Source organism: Chelmon rostratus, chromosome 2 (assembly GCF_017976325.1).
Source record: "Chelmon rostratus isolate fCheRos1 chromosome 2, fCheRos1.pri, whole genome shotgun sequence".
Lineage (NCBI taxonomy): Eukaryota > Metazoa > Chordata > Actinopteri > Chaetodontiformes > Chaetodontidae > Chelmon > Chelmon rostratus.
This window is the reverse complement of record NC_055659.1, coordinates 10,574,398-10,593,889: the sequence shown is the minus strand read 5'-3', so window position 1 is coordinate 10,593,889 and position 19,492 is coordinate 10,574,398. Positions and strand designations below refer to the sequence as shown.

The window sequence follows — 19,492 nt, the reverse complement described above, 5'->3', positions numbered from 1 at the left end:
AGTGTGTGAGAGAGTGAGTGACAGAGAGAGAGAGAGTGCAGAGCACACCAAATCAGACTTTTAAACTAATTCACATACTGCCAAAGCACAGATTTGATTACTTTGCATAGTGCGTCAGGAGAGTTAATTATCCTAATTCAACAAAGTGAAAGTGAAGGAAACTTGAACAGGATCTGGCAGAGTACAAGAACAGAGTGAAAGGGAGGTTTAGCTGCAGACATTTCCACTTTTCTTTCCAACTTTTTAAAAATTATTTTGTGTCTGGAGACCTGTTTGCTGTTTAAATTGCAAGGAAACTCAATTTTCCATTTATAGGTTCATACATATTTTCTCGGTGTGAGGTCACTTGTTGTGCATTGATGAACCTCATTTACGGTTTGTTTTAATTCTTAATTAGGTAAATGAAAGTGATGTAAATGTCTGCCTCTCATTTTTAAATAGATTTGGGCTTTGTGTGTATGAAATCCTCTGTAGTCATATTGAAAAGTCACCGGCAAACGTTGACAGCAAACAAAAAATTTAGGTTGGCTGATACATCAGCAGTTTTTAGAAAAGCTGAGTGAGTCATTCATTCTTTTTTTTAACTTTTTGTTTATTTGTTTGTGTTTATGTGCAGATGTAATAATTATTCATTCTGAATAACGGCTGCATACACACCTTTCCAGGCCTATTACCATCCCTTCCTCTCAACATGCACATGCTGCACAATACTGAGATGGTTCAGTGGAGTCTAAGCCTGTAATGAAGTGAGAGAGTGGCACAAAGACTGGGAAACCAATTTATCAGGGGCCCCGGATCAGGGCAGTGGGGTTCAGAGGGGGCCTGTTAAGCAAACTTGACGCCCCAGAGGGTGAGAGGGTCTGACGGTGAGTTGTGATTTAATAAAGCTATGTTATTTTGTGGGTTAATCCATTCCCTCGTTGAGTCTAAGCACAATGTCCTTATGGGCCAGCAGCTCTGAAGGAAAAGGAACCAGGCTTTGTGTCCAGAGGGTTAGAGGTTTCACTGCAGGGATGCACACGGAGATTCAGGACAAAAACAGCTACAGAACATGAGTGGCATGGACAGTAATTATACTCTGACTGTGTCCAATGACAATTTGACTTAAAAACACAAACTGCAAATTGACTTTTGCTCCATCTAGGCGGTTTCTATCAGTTTTTGACGCAGTATTGCATATTAGCAACAAGTTTGCAACACAGCAAAAAAAGAAAAAAGATTTATATTTTCTTGAAAACAGAGCCAGTAATTCAGCATTTATATTGCTGTGTTAACATTTTCTGTCACTTTTACAGACTTGCAAACAAACAACACTAAGAACAGAAGCTAGACAGTGAAGCTATTCTGGCATGATACTACAATATTTAATACTACTGTGGTTTTTTCCAAATAACTTGCAGCAAAAGAGTAAAAAAAGTTTGACTTTCCTGAGCGATGGCCATTTGTGATTGTTTACCTTAAAGAATTGGAGCACCAGATGGAAGGGATTTATTTCTCAGAAAGTGCCAAATACAGTGTCAATAACAGCACACCTTATTGTGTCCTGGCAAGACCCACACATGTGCATGCACTAAAACACAAGAAGTACGGGTATTTTCAAGGATGACTATTCTAGGAACACTAGACTGAACGTTTTTCAACCAGGAAGGAAGACCAGTGCGGGGAAAAGGGGGCACAGCATCAACTTATCTAGGTCAGTATGAAGAAAGAATATGGAACCACATAGTCTAATGGTGCTCCTAACAGTGGAAATGCCATGTCAGCATTATTTTTAGATACACCAAGCGAGCTCATCTTATAACATAACGTAGGACATAAGTCGAATTTTTATGTGTGCCTTAAGGTCTGTTTGTGAGTGTTGGCATCAACTGTGCAGTGATGAAATGTAAGCAGAAGAGAACTGGCTGCTTTTATTCCGTCAGCTACTGCACACTGGGAAATGTAATGGCAAATTTGCATTGCATTTCTCTCCAGACCCATACTCGCAAATATTCTCTCAGTCCTCAGTTTCACGGACAAATTCACTCATCTCGCTTGAAAGAAAAAATAACAGAAAATAGACGTTTTATCTCCAAATGAGACTGCCAAGGATCAGTGAAGGTTAACTGAAATACACCATAGTCAACTGAACCATCAAATTGAATAGAAATTCATTTTGTAGCCAATTAAATCAGACTTGAGGGACCTGCGCTCTGCACTGAACTGCTCTGCAAAAACAATTCTGTATCTAGATGATGATACATTTGAAATTAAGAGAAAAGCCTTTATCTCTTTACTGTTAAATAAGTCACTTGACAAGATTTTTTGTTAATCATCAGAGCTAAGGAGAAGCTTTGTAAGAAACTGGAGGGATGTGGCTGAGGGATTCAGTCAGGCTTCAAGGGGGAAGGTTTATTTTCAAAGTAATAATTATACTGTCACAGGAGCGAGCGCCAGAAAGTTTTAATTAGGTGATAAAGTGCATGCATGTCAATGGCACAACTGTACGTTAGTGCAGGCAGTTATGACGTCACTCAGTTTGCCTAAAGCAGGGACTAATGCACCACTGCACTGCTGAAAGGGTCCTCCAATCATACATTCAGCTCCGGGATCAACACTGGTTGGTTTATATCTTCACTGACATCTTCAGTGACATTTCCCAAAAGTGTGAATTTCAATAGATGGCAGATAGAACAAATCTAGCTGAGAAGCTGATCACATATTTTACTCATGGACACCATCATGCTATCGTTTTTTAAAGACATGTTTCATTCGGTGGCAGTCAAAGTCAGCAAAGCAAAAATGTGACAAAGGCAGCCGACTGAGCCACTATGGCAGAGGACACACCAGGGACTGTACCAATGCAGCATGACAAGCTATTCGGGTAATGTTTGGCACCGTATGAGAAATTCAGTAATCCTGCAGGTCCGACTCAGAAAAGGACAGGATTCTCATGCTGAGGACAAGAGTCCTACACAAAAGCGACTGATTAAGTAAAACAAAGAATAACAATTGACCTTAGGATGTTTTAAGGAGGCTTTAGACTGTGCGACAACAACAAACTTCATTGCCTGTCATACTGTGCGAGACTGGTCTGATAAAGTCTTGGTCAAGCTGTGTCAGACTATACGATATCAATTTGAAAAATGTTAGATTATGTGCTGAATGCACGGCAAATCATAGCGCCACAATGTAAATACAGTAAAAGTATATGAAAACATAGCCAAATCAGCTCACAGCATCCATCCACAGTGCCCTTTGTGAGAATTTCATCCTAAATTTCTGACACTGCCCCAAATTTACCACAGGATGTCTTTGGCTGCCAAAGCCCCACATCAGCCGTCTGTGGCTGTGTCTCACACTGTGATCAGGATCACTGTTTTGTGTTGACGACCACAGATTTTGCCACGTTTCTCTCACAATTGTCATTTATCGTCTCAGACAGCCCAAATTGCAGAGTGTAAAGGGGCCTTTAGAAATTAGAGCACTCCTCTTTCCCAGCAAAACACACAAGATAGTCAAACAAAAGAGCTACAGAAAAGAACACTCCAATCCACTGGACCATGCTGCTGCCACCCACCAGATGAATAGATCAGCTAATGCACAGAAACACACACACACAGACATCTCTAACCCGAATGAGGCAAAGATCCCACCTGAGAATTTGCAGTTGGAAACTGCGAATTAAGAAAATCTCACTTGCCTCCCTGGCTACATGTCTGGCACAGTCCAGGATAGACATGGGCCCCCCTCTGACTTGCCAGTACAGTAGAAGTAGTGTCTTTGTGTGTAAATTCATGTACAAGTGCATGTGCTTGCATGCATGAGCACAGTTTGTCTACAGATTAGATTGTGTGTGAGCAGTCAGCGGGACTGAGGCATATGCTGCTTCTTTAACACAACCTGAACTTGCACAGGATGAATTTTAGACAAAGAACAGTGCAGACAGTGTTAGATGGCAGGACACCGTGTCCCAATGAGGAGCTTTAAACCTAAACTCCCCAAAGTCATTATATTGCATAAATCACTCATTTAACCAGACTTGAATCAGCGTAGGATGATAGGTCCTGAAGAATATATCTCTGCTGGCCTTGCTGAAAAAGACTAGATGGTATATATCTTCTTTGAGGGGCTATATTCACATGTCCTTGAAGAGCTTGATTTGTAGATAGGAAATATGATTATTAGCCCTCAAAGCAAAATGTAACTCAAACTGCTAGACTGTACTCTTAAGCCTTCTGAAGGGCTGCCTGTCCCATCCTTGTATTAATATCCCAGACAACATTAATGTAATATTATGGACACGATCTTCAGTGACTGCCTAAACTACCAAGTGGGTAATATGCACTGTTTAAGAGGGGCACTGTGCTCCAGTTGTAGATCCACACACAACGTGTATGAGTGCATGCATGCAATACAAATGCAGCCAGTTAAAGGACTGATGCAGGGAAAAGCACGAGTTGTGTGTGTGTGAGAGAGAGATTAGGTTTTGGGTTAGCTCTTGATGAGAATGCTGACAAAGCATCCTTCTGCTAACACTCATCACAGACACAAATGAACCTCTTCAAATCTAATCTCACCTCAGGCGCGCCTGAAACACAGTCCTGCTTTTCACATTCTGACATTTTTAAAGCAGGAATAATGCACTTGCTTCTAGAGGAATGGTGCAGTCAATGTAGTCACATTCATTAAATGCAGTGACAAGTGCAGCCACTGTGTCCACTGGGACTTAATATCAAAAGCCATAATGAAACTCAGATTCAAAATATAGCCTGCAAAAACGCTTTGAACAGTGTGGCAACACATGACTCTAGCACAACATCTCATCATCTTTAGGATAAAAGAAGAAGTCATTTTGAGTGATATGGTGTGTGGTGTGTAGTTTTCAAATCAATGAGCAATCAGCACGAACGTAGAAACAGATCACATAGAGATGTATTTCATTATGCAAGTGAGCATTATCCAATGTTCACAATCTAGAGATGAGCAAAGGAGAAAGTTGGAGATTAAAATCATAAAGCAGAAAAACAAATGGATGCAAACACACAAATTAAGCAACGTGTTCTGCAGACCCGTCTTGGCTGAGTTACTTTTCTGTGTCCTCTTTCTACCTTTGTGCTGCCTGCCATGATGTGAATCACCTGGTCTATGTCACACAGGCTGATTGGTGGTTTTGTTTCTCCTAAAAAAGGCAAAAGGTGACAAAATGTTGATTTATAGAATTGCAAATAAAAATACAGCATCTGACTGTGGTGCTCTCATATTAAATCTCATATCATCGAGAAAAAGAATCTGAACACATTTGACAGTCAGTGAGATTAAATGTGTGAGCAGATTAAATGTCTGGCTTCATTGTGTATACCATAACTTTGTACATTTACTGTCACTGAATGAATAAATCCACAAAAAATGAGGCACAATTGAATACACATTATGAAGGCTGGGCTTTTGTTTACACTAAACTGCAACATATAACCATTCTTTTACATTTTTTGGTTGTTTTTTTGCTTTAAATGTGTCTTTTCCCAAACACATTGGACTTTGTACAAAGTTGATCAATAGTTCATGCTTACACACTGGGCAACAGTCCAATGCGGATAACAGAAATCAGGAGACTTGATACAGCTAACTAGACATGTCCAGAACACGTACCCTCCCTGCTAAAAGAAGTTCTACAGAAGAGAAAGACTGCAACCGCAGAGCTTCCACAACTAAGCCTATTTAATCCATGTGTGTGTGCACTGAGCCTGAGCACAACCACCTTAATGAAAAGGACAGGACAGAAAGAACCAGCAGTGTCCAGAAATGTCTTGGCAGAGGAAACGAGCTCCCTCTCTGTCTCTCCTTCTGTCCCTCACTCTCTTGTGCACACACATGCACACACAGAAAATTATGTCCCCCTGGATATCCAATGAAATTCTCCTGAAATTCAGGCTGACATTAAGCTAATACCCTCACCAAGTACAAAAATGGGCCCATGGAACAAGACCGTCAAGTCTTCTCATCAGACCAAGGACAAAATACACTTTTTAATGGTGGGTTTCAGTCTTTTTAGGTGCCAAATGGGAAAAGCTCCCCGCATGGGACAATATAATACAAAACAAGTAAAATCATTCTACTGTTTCATTCACTTAGGATTATTGAATCAGTACCCTATCTTTCTTGTTAATCACGTGTTAATCACAATCAATGGCTCAACATGGGAGATGGTAGTACTTTCCTCATTCTGGCATTCAAGTATGAGACTCTCATTTTACCCTCTTAATGCCCCTGAACGAACTTCTAAACACTCTTTGAACAGTTTATCTAAGGCATTTTTGGTTAAGTCACTGGTGAGCCCTAAACGCCAAATGTGCCAAATTCAGAAGCCTCAAGGGATAAAGTGAAGCACTCGTGGGATCATCAAACAGTGTCTGAAACCCCCCACCCCTTTCTTAGTAAGCACTGAGGGGCTGCGTGCCGCAATTTTTTGTAACTTTTTGAAACCAACGATCCCACAAGCATGCCTGCTTCATACAACGATCGGCTGTGTGTGGAAGTGAGAGAATTTTACTTCTCTCTTAAGCTTTCTTTCTTCTTCACACCGCTGCTTCCATCACGTTTCACACGCACAAACACCAGCAATGCCTTCTAGGTGAGACTGACTGTGCACTGTTATCATCATTTGAATCCCCATCTTGCCCCTCTCTATGATGTGTGCAGGTGTGTATTTATTCCCTCTTTTGAATGTGGCCACGTGAAATTGCTTTTGCATTCAGATATGGTCGGACATATTTTTACAAAGTGGCTCCTTTTAAACACACACCACAGCCCATTAGCCACTAGACAAGAAAGTCGAGTATACTACCAGTAACTCAAACTGGTGGTCATTAGAGCGTTACAAACTTCACTTGCGCTATGAAACACGGTTGGATACATAAAGAGCACTGACATACACCTGCCTCCACATGCACACACACACACACACACACACTCAATTTGCCCTCCACATTCACACTTATCTCAATGTCCTGACCTGTCCATTTATCCTTCCTCTCTGCTTTACAGCTTGTGTGTGTGTTGTGCAAGTACGTGCATGTGTAGCATGAAGGTTGTACGCTTACTTAGTGTGTGTTCTTCTCTGTCAGACCTTAGTTGCCCAGGGAACAGATTTACCATTGAATTATCCCTGCCCCCCACCCTGTCTTTCATGTGCGTGCGCATACACACACGCACACACATAGATATTCCTTGTTCCAAGGCTTCTTCATACAGTAGTGGAACAAGCCTTGTCTTGGTTGACAAGCTGGTGGCAATGATGGATGAATTTTCAGTGAAAGTAGAATCCAAATTAAAATGGGGTAGAAACACAGTGGGGCTGTTCAGAGACCAGCGCTACATACTGCCGCTCCCAGTCCCTAGAGCTGCTTCATATATGTCTGCAGTCTCATTTATTTCTGTCCCTATTTCCTTTTTTTTTTGCACATCTGTTCATTTTTGCTCCATAAAGCCATATCTGATTGTTTCATATTTTCCAACTTAACATTTTACAAAGTTGATTTACAAATCTCCCCATTTATTGTGACAGCAACCCCATTTGAAATGAGTCCATAACTTTACCATGACAGCACATTCAGGAGTGATAATAAGGTGTGTGTGACTGCGAAAAAGTCTAGGTGACCTATGCACCTCTCCTCTCCATCGTCTTCCTTTCTCTCCTCACATGTCGGTTTCATAAAGACACACACACACACACACACACACACACACACACACACACACACACACACACACACACAGTCAGGCTGTAAATGTCGTTGGGAGGAAATGAAAGCAGCTGTGGTTTTATGGTTTCATCTGGTCTGTTATATTTATCTGACCCTCTCCGGTGTTTACTGTTCCTCTCTCGCACACGCACATTGATTACTCTATCACCATCTTGATGTGAGGTGTGACAGGAACACACCGGAAGAAGACTGGAGGGCATCTTATTGGGAACATATAGTGAGGCTTTTTTTTTCCTTTATCTTTCAAACAGACAGATTTACTTTGCACAAACTCTTATTTATGGTGAGAGGTTTGGGAAAAGCAGGAAGAGGAAGGTTTTACACATATTCACACTCACACCTGGGAGCTGCCCAGTGGCGCCCCTCTCTTCTGCTGTTGGCTGCTAAGCAACTGTCAGTAACATTAAAATCATATCATTTATTAAAAATCTATTAGGTGGACAATTGTAAAGCTATAACCCCTATCACAATCAATGTACTAAACAGTTTTATTGCTTTCTAATGTTTCAATCTTTGCACGCTGACAGTTGTGAAGAAAATCTTTTAGCCAGCACATACCAACTGAAAGAAATACATAATATCCCTGAAAACATTCTTCACCTTGATTATACTGGCAAAGGTATAAGAGCTCTGCATTAATACCTTACATGTGTTGCTGCCACAATCAAATTTGCATTAATCTGAACGAGTAGAAATCTGTTTAATACAGGTTATTAAAATAATTCTTCACTTTTGCTTGCTTCAAATTATGCCACAAGCGCACAGTGCCAATCAGGCTTCTAATGTAAGTCCCTCAAACGTTGTGGAAAGTACTTATCTGACAGATTCAAGAACTACTGTTCACTTATTCCAGATATTTTAATGTGATGGAAGCAGTTTCTCCTTGATCTCAGCCAAGGCCGTCTGTGTTACGAATTTCACAGAGTGTTGAAAACTGCCTTGAGCACAGCAGCGGTGGCTTGTTTGTTGCTGTGCACATGTAAGAAAGACTGTTACCCCGACCTTTAACATGGTAGTGATGCCAAGAAGGAGTTTGTTTCTGACTGTGTTTCTGAATATTTTGATAAAATGCCAGAACCAAAATAAACACTGTACTTGAACTGCATGGCATATATATTCACAGTATTTTTATGATGCACGAATATTCTTGAAATAAAATTTGAATCTTAAAAACTGCAGCAGGATAGCTCATGGCACGAAAGTGTTGACCACTTCTTTATTTCCTCAATTCCCTAAAAATACTTCTCACTACAGATTCGCCTCCTGCAATCTCTGGGTCAGACAGGCATGCACAAACAAACACCAGCAAAGGAATCGCAAGACATCAAAAAATACTCGCAAACACACGAATGCATGCGCGCGCACACTCAACCCTCTCCCCTCAGTGAGCCTCCAAGCCTCTTTCGCCTCTTCGCTCCTCTATCAGGTCCTCAGGGGGGAAGGAAAACCCATGAAATGATTCCTGACATGACGGATCACAGAGCAGCGCTGGTTGAGCCGTCTGATATCAACACTTTTCTGCCTGACTGTGGACAAGTAAGGCAGGGGGATTTGCAATGATTTCCCCTGGCTGTAGCTCTGGCTGTATCTGCTCCGTTGGCTGAAGTTACTGATGCCAGCCCACTGAGCAAGTTAACCCGCAGAAATGCTGTCAAATGGAAAACTGGTAACTCTGGTTTTAGTGCTCCAATTTGTAAATTCATTTATGTTTATGTCACGTTTCATGCACTGAGTTAATCTTATTTCACTTCATTGAACCTTGAAAATACATAAGCACTTGGGTTGTCAAAAATGATGTTTGAATTTTGCTTCTAAAAAACCCACATAGGTTTGGATCGATTTGAATATTTATTTTGGTGCATTATATCCAAAAGAGGGAAAAAACAATATAACAAGAGACATACTACTTGTATATTATTTCAATACAAACATGTCTTTTAAAAGATCTGCATACATACACATTGTGAACTTAATAAATAAGATAATGTCCTCTACCATGTTGCTGAATTATGTGTTTGTTTCAGCTTGACCTACATTTCATTTTCAATCAATGAAGGTGACGTGAGTTTCCAGCTGGTGTCCACGTGTCCTGGAAGATTTCAATGTCCCGGACAAACTGGAGGAATTCCACTGATTATCTAGTTATGGACTTTTTCTCATGCTTTTGTGTCCAAGTAACTAATGGAGACAACTTTATTTTTGCCACTGACAAGCTCAGATTATTTTAAAAAGTGTCTGACTACATCATGGAAAGGATCCCTACAGAGATTCACCTTTTTGTTAAAGAGTAAGATCCATTTTGTTTAACCACTTGCTAAAGCCACCAGACTCCATTCACAGAAACAGTCATTTTATCATCAACGTGATAGAAACTAAATAAAACTCACCAAAATGAACTTGGTTTGCCTTTTCAATGTTTCAACAATCATTGCTAACTTTGGATTGGTTGAAATAAACTGTAAATTCACCAAAACGGAAGAGAAGCGAGATAGAGAGGGCGAACATCAGAGAAGCAGCAAAAACGGCGTATTAAGCCGGACTATTTTCACATCTAACTAACTATTGTCATCAGACATTATGACTGGAGTTATTCATATATGTTGGACTTAAACCGATTTTCTGGTTTAAACAAAAACTATAAACAAACAAACAAACAAACACAAAAACCCTCATTACTGGACAACAGAAACTCACTGGTTTTGTGACTTGCAGTGCAGTTCGCAATCAAAATTTAACTTTCACAATCAAATGAATGGATTTTTTTTACAATTCGAATATAAATGTGAATTTGGAATATACCTTGACAGCCCTAATAAGCACAAGGGTTTGTTTCTCACAGCTCCTAAAGAGACATACTGGGTTTTCATCTAGCAGTGTATACATTGAGAGCACCTGAGGTCAGAATCGACTCACATCACTCAACATAACCGTTATCCTCATTTTAGACTCTGTGGGTGAGCTCTCTCTCTCAAAACATGGACTTTGACACACAGATCAATAGAAAGAACAATAAAAGCAAAACAACAAAGTGTCCAGTTTTATGGTTCCTGATGAAAACATATTCTTTTTGAATAGTAACAACCAGTGTAAATCATCGCTCAACCTTTAGACACTGGGTGCATTTGTCGTGAGTGACTTTGCAATTCAACCCAGTGACTTGAAGTCAGCCTGGGGGAGGGGGGTGCACGATTCCTGTGATGCAATCAGTTGGCAAGGGGTAAGATTGTTTTAAATTCCTTCGCCTGGCCTCACAGCTTAAGTTCACATCTCATATTCACCATGTTGTTCACACCTGCTGGTAGACGTACGCTTTTCGGCAAATGTCCACACAAGCACATCCAGCAAATGAGAGAAAGAACGAGACTGAAAAGGACAGAGAGATGCAGCACGGTAGCTCTGGCAGCTCACATGAATGAGTTAAGAGGTATGGAGCTGACTCCATGCACCTATGCACAGCAGGTCTTACCCTATAAGTTCTCCACGGTTCTCAGTTCTGAACTTCATGAACCTCAAGAACTTTCTATCAGTGTCAAAAGTGTTTGATGTTGGGGCAGACTGCTCATTAGCATGCTGAGATGATCAGAGGTGTGAGCCACAACAATATTCTTCAGTTCTGAGTCTTTGGTTTCCTCTTGCTGTTTCAGCCCAACTCATTATTTGGATGTTTCCAAGGAAGTCTGATCAAAGTTCTCATTTAACGGATCGTCTCTTTCAGCTCATCACATATCGCCCTTAAGGAAAAATCAACCAAAGTGCAGCAGAAACGTATCAACACATATCAAGGTATCAAAAGTTCCCATCGTTTCCATCTATGTATCTATTTGGAGCTGTGGAGTGCAGACAGAGTAGGTGGGAGTGCTCCTTTTTCATGAAAGATTAGAATTTGTTCTCTCCTTTTCTGAGGATCATGTTGTTGAAGTAATATGAAGAACTTGCAACAGAGATAGTTGTGACATAACTATAAGGCAAAAGAGTTGTAGTTAACGCCTAGTTTTCTGTCGAAAACATGAAGAGGACAATGAAAGAAAGATGGCATGGGACAAAGACGAAAGAGTCACAGAGTTGATTCTGGGTTTGATTTTTTTTTATGAGTGAAAAATATCTTACCTTCAAGGATGACTTCTTTGCCAGTTTTCTTCAGCGCTTGCACAGCCTCGTCGTGTGTGGCCTCCCGTAAGTCATAGCCATTGACAGATAGTATGGCATCGCCAACATAAAGTGCCTCAGTCTGGTCAGCAGCCAGGCCCTTAAAAATCTTGGAGATGAGGATTGGCATCTTGTTCTCCTTCCCACCTATATGGCAAAAAGGGGAAAATGTTGCTGTTTCATCTTGTTTTCTTCAGGAACCTACTACAGTTGCACATTATACATTCGTCACCGTCAACTTCTGACTAACTATTGGAGCATCAGAGAATTGAAATTCCTTTCTACTTACACAATCCATGCAAGTGTCTATGCCAAGAGCTCCAGTACACTAGCAGAGCACCATAAATAAATACTGACAGTGAAACCCAACACAAAAATAACATCTTAGTTTCATATAAAGGCACAGTGCATTATCAGTACCTGCATGTTTTGAATTGTTTTGAGTCTTCATACACTGATGTAAAGATGTCACTGTTCTAACTATCCAGTAACTACACACAAAAACTCTGAGCGAGATAAGTAGCTATAACCATGCCACACCTATTGCAATTCCAACCACTGCAATCCTCATATTTGAGCACTTAAACTGAGCTGAACTGCACAGGGCACACGAGGACAAACACAGACAGCAATGATTACCCTCCTGTACTAACTTCTGCAGTTTTCTATCTACTCCTCTCCCTCCCTTCCTCTCTGTCGTTAAATGAAGGTCAGCTAGTAAGCTGATTGATCTGCCTCTTGCTGTGGGCTTCCACTCTTCATGAGAAATATTGTCATCAATGTAAGCAGGCAGTTGGACTACGGCCTTCAGGCTAGTGAGAAATTATCTCAAAGAGGATTACATTTAATTAACTTTAAATACATGTTCCACAGGTTGCTTTCTCTGGGTGATTCCATTTAACTCATGTATCCTCCTTTGGGGGCCACAGCCCAGTGCTCTTAATAAAACAAAACACCAGGATTGAGCTGACACACTCCTGCTATCCACGTCAATTACTGTCCTGTTCAAGTTTGAGAAAGAGGGATTTAGCAGCTACTTGACCGCTCCGTGGCTTCAGATAGTTGCTTACTGCATGACTGAGTATTAGCAGCGAGGTGATGCCCTGTATTTACTATGTCTGAGTCTGAGCATGTGTTGATAGAAACTTTAAAGTGCAGATGAGGTGAAGGAGAACCTACAATTGTGCTGGTTGTTGGCTGTTATCATCCATATATGTCATCAGAATTTCAAATAATCTGTTTTGAATATTGAAATGCACTGGAATCGGACACTTAAGTGGAGCTGAGACTGTCAGAGAAGAACAAAACTAAAAGAAAGAGCAATTTTGCACAAGTGTTAAGCACCCTGGAGAGACCTGAGCATGTCAGAAGTTAACCTTTACACTGAATGCTGCTAAACAGAGGGGGGACAGGAGAGACATCATATACTGGTTTAGCCAGTCCCTGACACTGTTAGACTCTAGAAAGACATGCATGGATGAATGTGCAGATGGACCAAAAAGATATGAACACTGTGTTAGCTGCAATACCCCTAACCAATACTATGAACTATTGCTTTTTATATTCTTAGGCATAACCAGTTGTCTCAGTGAGTATACTTCAACATGGCTGACATCGCAGACAGAGGCTACCAACAATTCTCATTCAGGGGCTCAAGTTACTGAATACCATATTATATATATATATATATATATTCTGCTTCACTTCTTGTAGACCAAAGCTAAAATAATATCTGTTTGCCACGATTTTTAATTTATGTTTGAGGCTTTTTTTCAGATCTGAGATAAGTTATATTTTAGGTAAAGCATTTTACCCTATATATGAAATGTGCAGAGCAAATACAGCTTTTTAACAGCCTTGTGTTCCCTTGTAGAAAGCATTTCCAAAAAATGACCTCTTATCCATTTCTTTGTAACAAAGGGAGACTGTTGGGTTTGTAAAGAGAGGCAAACTATTTGGCTCTGTAGGTAGAAGTGGGAGTATGTGTGGAACTATATTGCTTTGAAGAACTGTTGGTCTGAACGTTGCTCTCTGATACTCACTTGGTCGTTTGGATGCAATCCAAAAATCCTGATAAGAACAAGCAAGAACGAGCAAATGTTTTTTTTCCCCCAACAGTAGTGAATTGCACATTTTGCATAGATGAGACTTGACAGGAATGTCACATCTATTTGAAGGATATTGTAAATAGCTGTGTGGAAAATGAAATTTGCTGAACTGGCCACACACTGAAGACGTGAAGGAGCACCTATAGGAACAGTAACATTCACAATCACAAGGACACAGTGGATTATGCAGGGACATGTGCAATGATTACAATGCCACACAAACTTGAGAAGCTTTCTGGACCTATTCAGCTACCAGTAGGTCAGCACAGGAAACAGACATGACCACACTGCAAAAGAAGAGCTGCCACTGTCATACTTAGTGTTGCAAGTTTGAGATGAGGAAAAAAATGACTACAAATGAATCCGATTTTAAACAGTTTACAGTCATGCTGAAAAATGGCTGCACTCATTAGAAAATCGCTGTTCAGTATCTAACATAATTAATAGAACAATAAAATGGAAATGGAAAAATATTATGTCAAGTTAAATGGTCTGCTGCCCTGTGAGGCCAGTGTCATGCTCACTGCTCCCATCCGAACTTTCCCAGCTGGTTTGAGGATTAAATATGAATACCTTCCAGTCACAAGTTGCTTCTCTAACCTTCAGGTTACCTTTGCCCCCAATCTGCACCAGCATATAAACTGTAGTGAACAGCACATTGCTTAGTAATCTCCATTGCATGAAGAGAACTAATAACAATAGGCAAAGTGCAGATTTATTATCTGTATTGCCCAAAATGAAGGGTTTAAAGCTATAACATGAGACATCCAGCAACTATTGACTATTGGGTCTAGTGGGCAGGAAAGCTCCAATTGGCTTTAAGTATTTAGAAAATTGATGGTAAAAAAGGGAACAATTATACCCTGGTGTGCACTAAACTGAAGATTAAACCATTTCAAATTTTAAAGATGCAAAAACTAGAATACATACTTACCGTACATACCACATTACTACTGACACAATCACAAAACTGACTGAATGAAATCTCACTAATGCAGGACAAATGTAAGGCCTTGACTTAAAAAACGATTGCCAGTGCAGAAAATGGTCAGTGACATTTCATCTTCAATAAAACTAATGGCCTAATATCTCATGTACCAAGCCCATACTAACAGTCCTCCCTACACCACGTTCCCACTCTACCAACTGTGGTGCTAGTGCTCCCAAATGGTGGAAATGTATGTCAAGGAACTATTTGAAGTAAATGGTTGGACAAGTAGGAAAAAGACAACGTGGTCATTTGAGTCAGCAGGAGGATGATAGTGACATCTGTGTCAAAGTGGCGAGAGGATGACTGTGGTGTCAAAATGACTCAGTATTTGCAGCAGCATGATGAAGGTACATATACATAGTGGATATCTGAATTGATAAGGAGACAAAAGTGATGGTTGAAAAGGGTTAACAAATTGTCAGAAAAATACCATCAATGTGTCTGCCACTCCTACACAAGCCTTAATCCTCCCATATTCCCTTCCTCTGCCTTCCTTTCTTCCTCCAACTTTTCATGTCAAACACAGTTCAGCACCCTCCAGCTGGCAGCCTGTCACTCAGTTGACAGGAGGGTGGTGGTGGTGGTGGAGGTAGAGGTGGAGTGGAGCCACCGGAGCTACCCACAGCAGGTAAATGAATGGTACTGGTTTCTACAACGCTGACATGTACCTAATTAGGTAATTTTGTGCTAACAATGTGTTTGTTGTGATAATGCTCCTTTCAGAGAATTCAGTATGGTCAGCACTGCACTTCATCACACTGCACCGGCTGAATTGCATGCAGTGCTAATTTACACTGGAACAAACAACAGAAACAAAGATTTAACACAAAACTTCAAAATAATGTCGTTACATATTCCCGATGAGCCACATAAGGGGAGAATACATTTTTAATAATAGATCAGTTACATAACACTGCACCTGAGCCTTTTTAACTGACAAAAATATTGTCTGTGTGCACATCTGAGGTGGTCTGTGACAAAGAGTTTGAGGCATCAAAACATGATTTCATAATACTTGCCCTAAAAATCTTGCATTGATTTTAACTAGCACAAGGTCTCAACTAAGTGGGTTAAACACAGTGGGATAACTGTAGAGCTATGTCAGGGAGGCTATTAAATCCTAATAATGTGTTTGTGATATTGTTCACCAACTGCTTGATATCAAACTGACAGTCGGTGCGACTTTCATTGTGGTAAAACCCAGGAAGCTCAGAAACAGTGTTAGCGGGCGCACACTCTTCTTCACTCTGACCAGCGGGCCTGTCAAGAAACCTGGAGCCTTGCTCCCTAGACTCTCTTCTTAAATTTAGACATGTGAGAGTAAAGGTTGACTGCCTCCATGCTTCCCTGCAAGCTGGGGTGGGCTCCCTAAAATTAACACTAGTGGAGTACTCAAGTCCTAGCCACATAGTTTTCATCTTTGGTCAATGACAACTGCTTGCTGTGGGCTGCTCTTCTCAGCTGTTCACAACGTTGTGTCAGCTAGCCCACAACAACTTTTGCCCTGTTCTTTTAGTTGGTTCACCCTGTCTCTTTTTGACACTTTACTGTTTTTCACTCTTTCTTTCTTTGATTCTTTTATCCTTTCTACTCATTTGCCCTCTTCGACTTGTTCCATGTCCCGTTTCATCTATGGCTTGCTCTTTGTGCCTTTGCCTTTCTCTTTCTATCCCTCTGCTACACCCTTCTTCCTCCCTCTCTTCATCGCCGCCTTTGAACCACCAGCATCACAACAGTGACAAGCCACCAGGGTGCCAGCTATGATTTTGCTTTAATAACACGTTGTCTGATTTTCAAAGCCACCCATTTCCACAGAGATGGACATAACATTTATGTCATTAGGGGCTGACTTTGTTGTTGTTGTTGTTGTTGGCAGCCGTGGGGGAAGTAAAATTAGCATTTCACCAGCAGCCACAATGATGAACCATTTTTGTGACATGACAATGGTGCAAGTCCACAGCTGTCCATCAAATCTTCCCTGTTCATCAGCCAATGCCTAAGTGATAACCTGTCAATACACGTACACCTCAGACCTGTCAAGAAGGGGAGGCTTACATGCATGCAAGTTCAGGCACAATGCACATACATATCAGAATGCAGGTCCGTTATTCACTATTTCTGTTGTGACAGCGCATGAATCACACCACAAGGTAAGTAGCACAGACAAACACAACTTCATCATAAAACCAATCGAGTCTAGTTTAAGCCAAGGGGATAGAACCCTAATGTGGGCCACCGAAAGATTAAACCGACCATGAAATTGGTAACTAAATTGCAATAGTAATATAAACATGCAAAAGGCATCAAGGAGCGAGCAAGCAGTGTAAATGGAATAAAGGCATTCTGACGGCTTGAATCTATCTTGTTCAAACAGCCTACCAAATATGTGCTAAACAAAATTATAAAACACTGTTGGTCACCTTCAAGGAATAAGTTACCACTGCACTGTCCTTTTGTATTTGTACAGCATCCAAATGCTCAATCCTCTCAGTCTTCTTCACTTTGAGATCAAGTCAAGGCAATTTTATTTACATGATATGGCAGCAAATCATAACAGAAGTTATCTCAGGCCACTTTTCATACAGACCAAGTTCAGACCATCCTCTTTATAATTTTATGTACAAAGACCCAACAATTCCCATCATGAGCAAGCGCTTGTTGACAGTGGAAAGGAAAAACTCCCTTTTAACACACAGAAACCTCAAGCAGAATCCGAATCAGTCTAGGCGGCCACCCGCCTCCAGGGTTGTGTTGAAAAAGAGAGAGAGAGAGAGATCGCCACTGAGATAGTAGCCTGTTGCTGCAGGTTAAGGAAACAGGACAAGGAAAAGGCTTTTATCAGCCGCTGCACTGTTCACAGCGCAGGTATGTAAGCCTGGCTCATCAGATATGGAGAGGTCACAACCTTTCCCCAATGAGAGGTTATGGCCGAAATGATGGTGTAGCTATGATGCAGCAGCAGTGGGGTATATATATATGCATGGCAGCTGCTCATCTGTGCTCACTCAAAGACAACAGTTCATCAGAAAAAAGATCTTTTGGCCAACCAAAACAGTGATGGATTTACTCTTGCTTCTGTCACCCATTTTCACCTATATAGTACTTAATGAGTCCTCACAGCCATACCTTTCAGTGACACAGTTCTTTATATTGCTCGTGTAAGCGCCACTGTTAAACACTGTTAAAACAGGGATAAAACATTTAAAGTTTTATAACACAAAACAAATGCACATAGTTGCTAATGGTTGATATGTTTTTGTGTGTCTTGGTTTATAACATGTAGTAAGTAGGTGCGCCTCGTTTTAACATTAGCATACATATCATATCTGGCTTTGGTGAATCTAGTGGACACACAATTAACTCAAAAACGTTGGTCTTTAAGCTACTTGTTTACATGTGTTTTAGGAAAGAAGCATCTGATTTTACTAATGTATCACGGAAAAAGAATAAATTTTTCGTAGCCCAAAACAAACAGCGTCACATTCCTCCTTTTCTCAAATTAACCAGGCTAACTGGTTGGAGTCAACCGTTTATTAGGACCTAACGTTAGCATAGCCTTACACGACCAGTTAATTGCCATCTCCGGTGACTCCGGGGCTCTGAAATGGTTCCCCGTTGAGGTGAAGCACAGCTTGAGATACGCACAGCTGTCAGTTTTTGTCTGCGCTAACAACAGCCCTGAATGTAGTAAGTGTGAGTTAAAATACTAACAAGAAATTGTCTTGACAAAACGTCGTGGACGAGGGGAACTTATCGCACGTTTGTGGGGTTTAACGGTCAGTTTGAAGTTAGCTAAGTCAAGTTAACAGAGAAGTCGCCGTCGTTGACAAGAAACTAGCCAAAACTTGTGTAAACTGACACCGACTCGCGGATTATGAAGTTATCCGTTTCGATATTACTTGTTCAAGCTGTCCTACCTTTGATACTGATCCCGAGTCCACCAACATCTTGCTTGGTAACTCGCACGGTGCGCTTCACGTTGGTGATGGTTTCCGGGACCGGGGACGAGCTAAGGTTCGGGGGGTCTCCGTTGATAGCACCGGCGGGACTCGGGTTGGGCTTCCCGGGCTCCTCGGCGCCCTCCCCGGGGTTTACTGTGAGCGTGTCCTCGGTGAGTGTGGCCAACACCCGGATCCAGCGGTCCACGGTCACTCGAAGTTCCAGCAGTCCCGTTTTCTGCGCCTTCATCGCGGCAGCCATGTTCAACGCATTCCTGGAATAACTCTAGACGGGCTGGCAGTCCTGTAAAGAGACAGGGGGTGGAGGGATCGGGTAGGGGGCAAACACACACACTCACACACACACTCTCATACACGCTGTTCCTTCTCTCCCCCCGACTTTGTCCCCGTCCAAAGAGGTTTATCCAGTGGTGAGAAGTAAAGTTAATTGAGGGTGATACGATTAGCAACGGTGTTGACACACGCGCTCAAAGTTCAAAGAGCTTGTGTTTGAGTCCCCCCCCCCCATTAATGAACTCTGCGCAGTTGAGTTACACATAATTA

The 19,492-nt window shown here is 41.3% G+C and overlaps 1 protein-coding gene across 1 annotated transcript in view; it reads right to left on the bottom strand.

The window, feature by feature from the left end:
* Positions 1-19,191, bottom strand: part of snta1 (syntrophin, alpha 1) — a 32,251-nt gene extending 13,060 nt beyond the window's left edge. Inside the window, exons 1-2 of the mRNA XM_041954022.1 lie at positions 18,908-19,191; positions 11,853-12,038 (exon numbers count right to left, since the gene is read on the bottom strand). Of these exons, the coding sequence (XP_041809956.1) occupies positions 11,853-12,038; positions 18,908-19,190 (469 nt within the window). The 5' untranslated portion in view covers position 19,191. The remainder of the gene's footprint in view (positions 1-11,852; positions 12,039-18,907) is intronic.
* Positions 19,192-19,492: the final 301 nt, after the last annotated feature.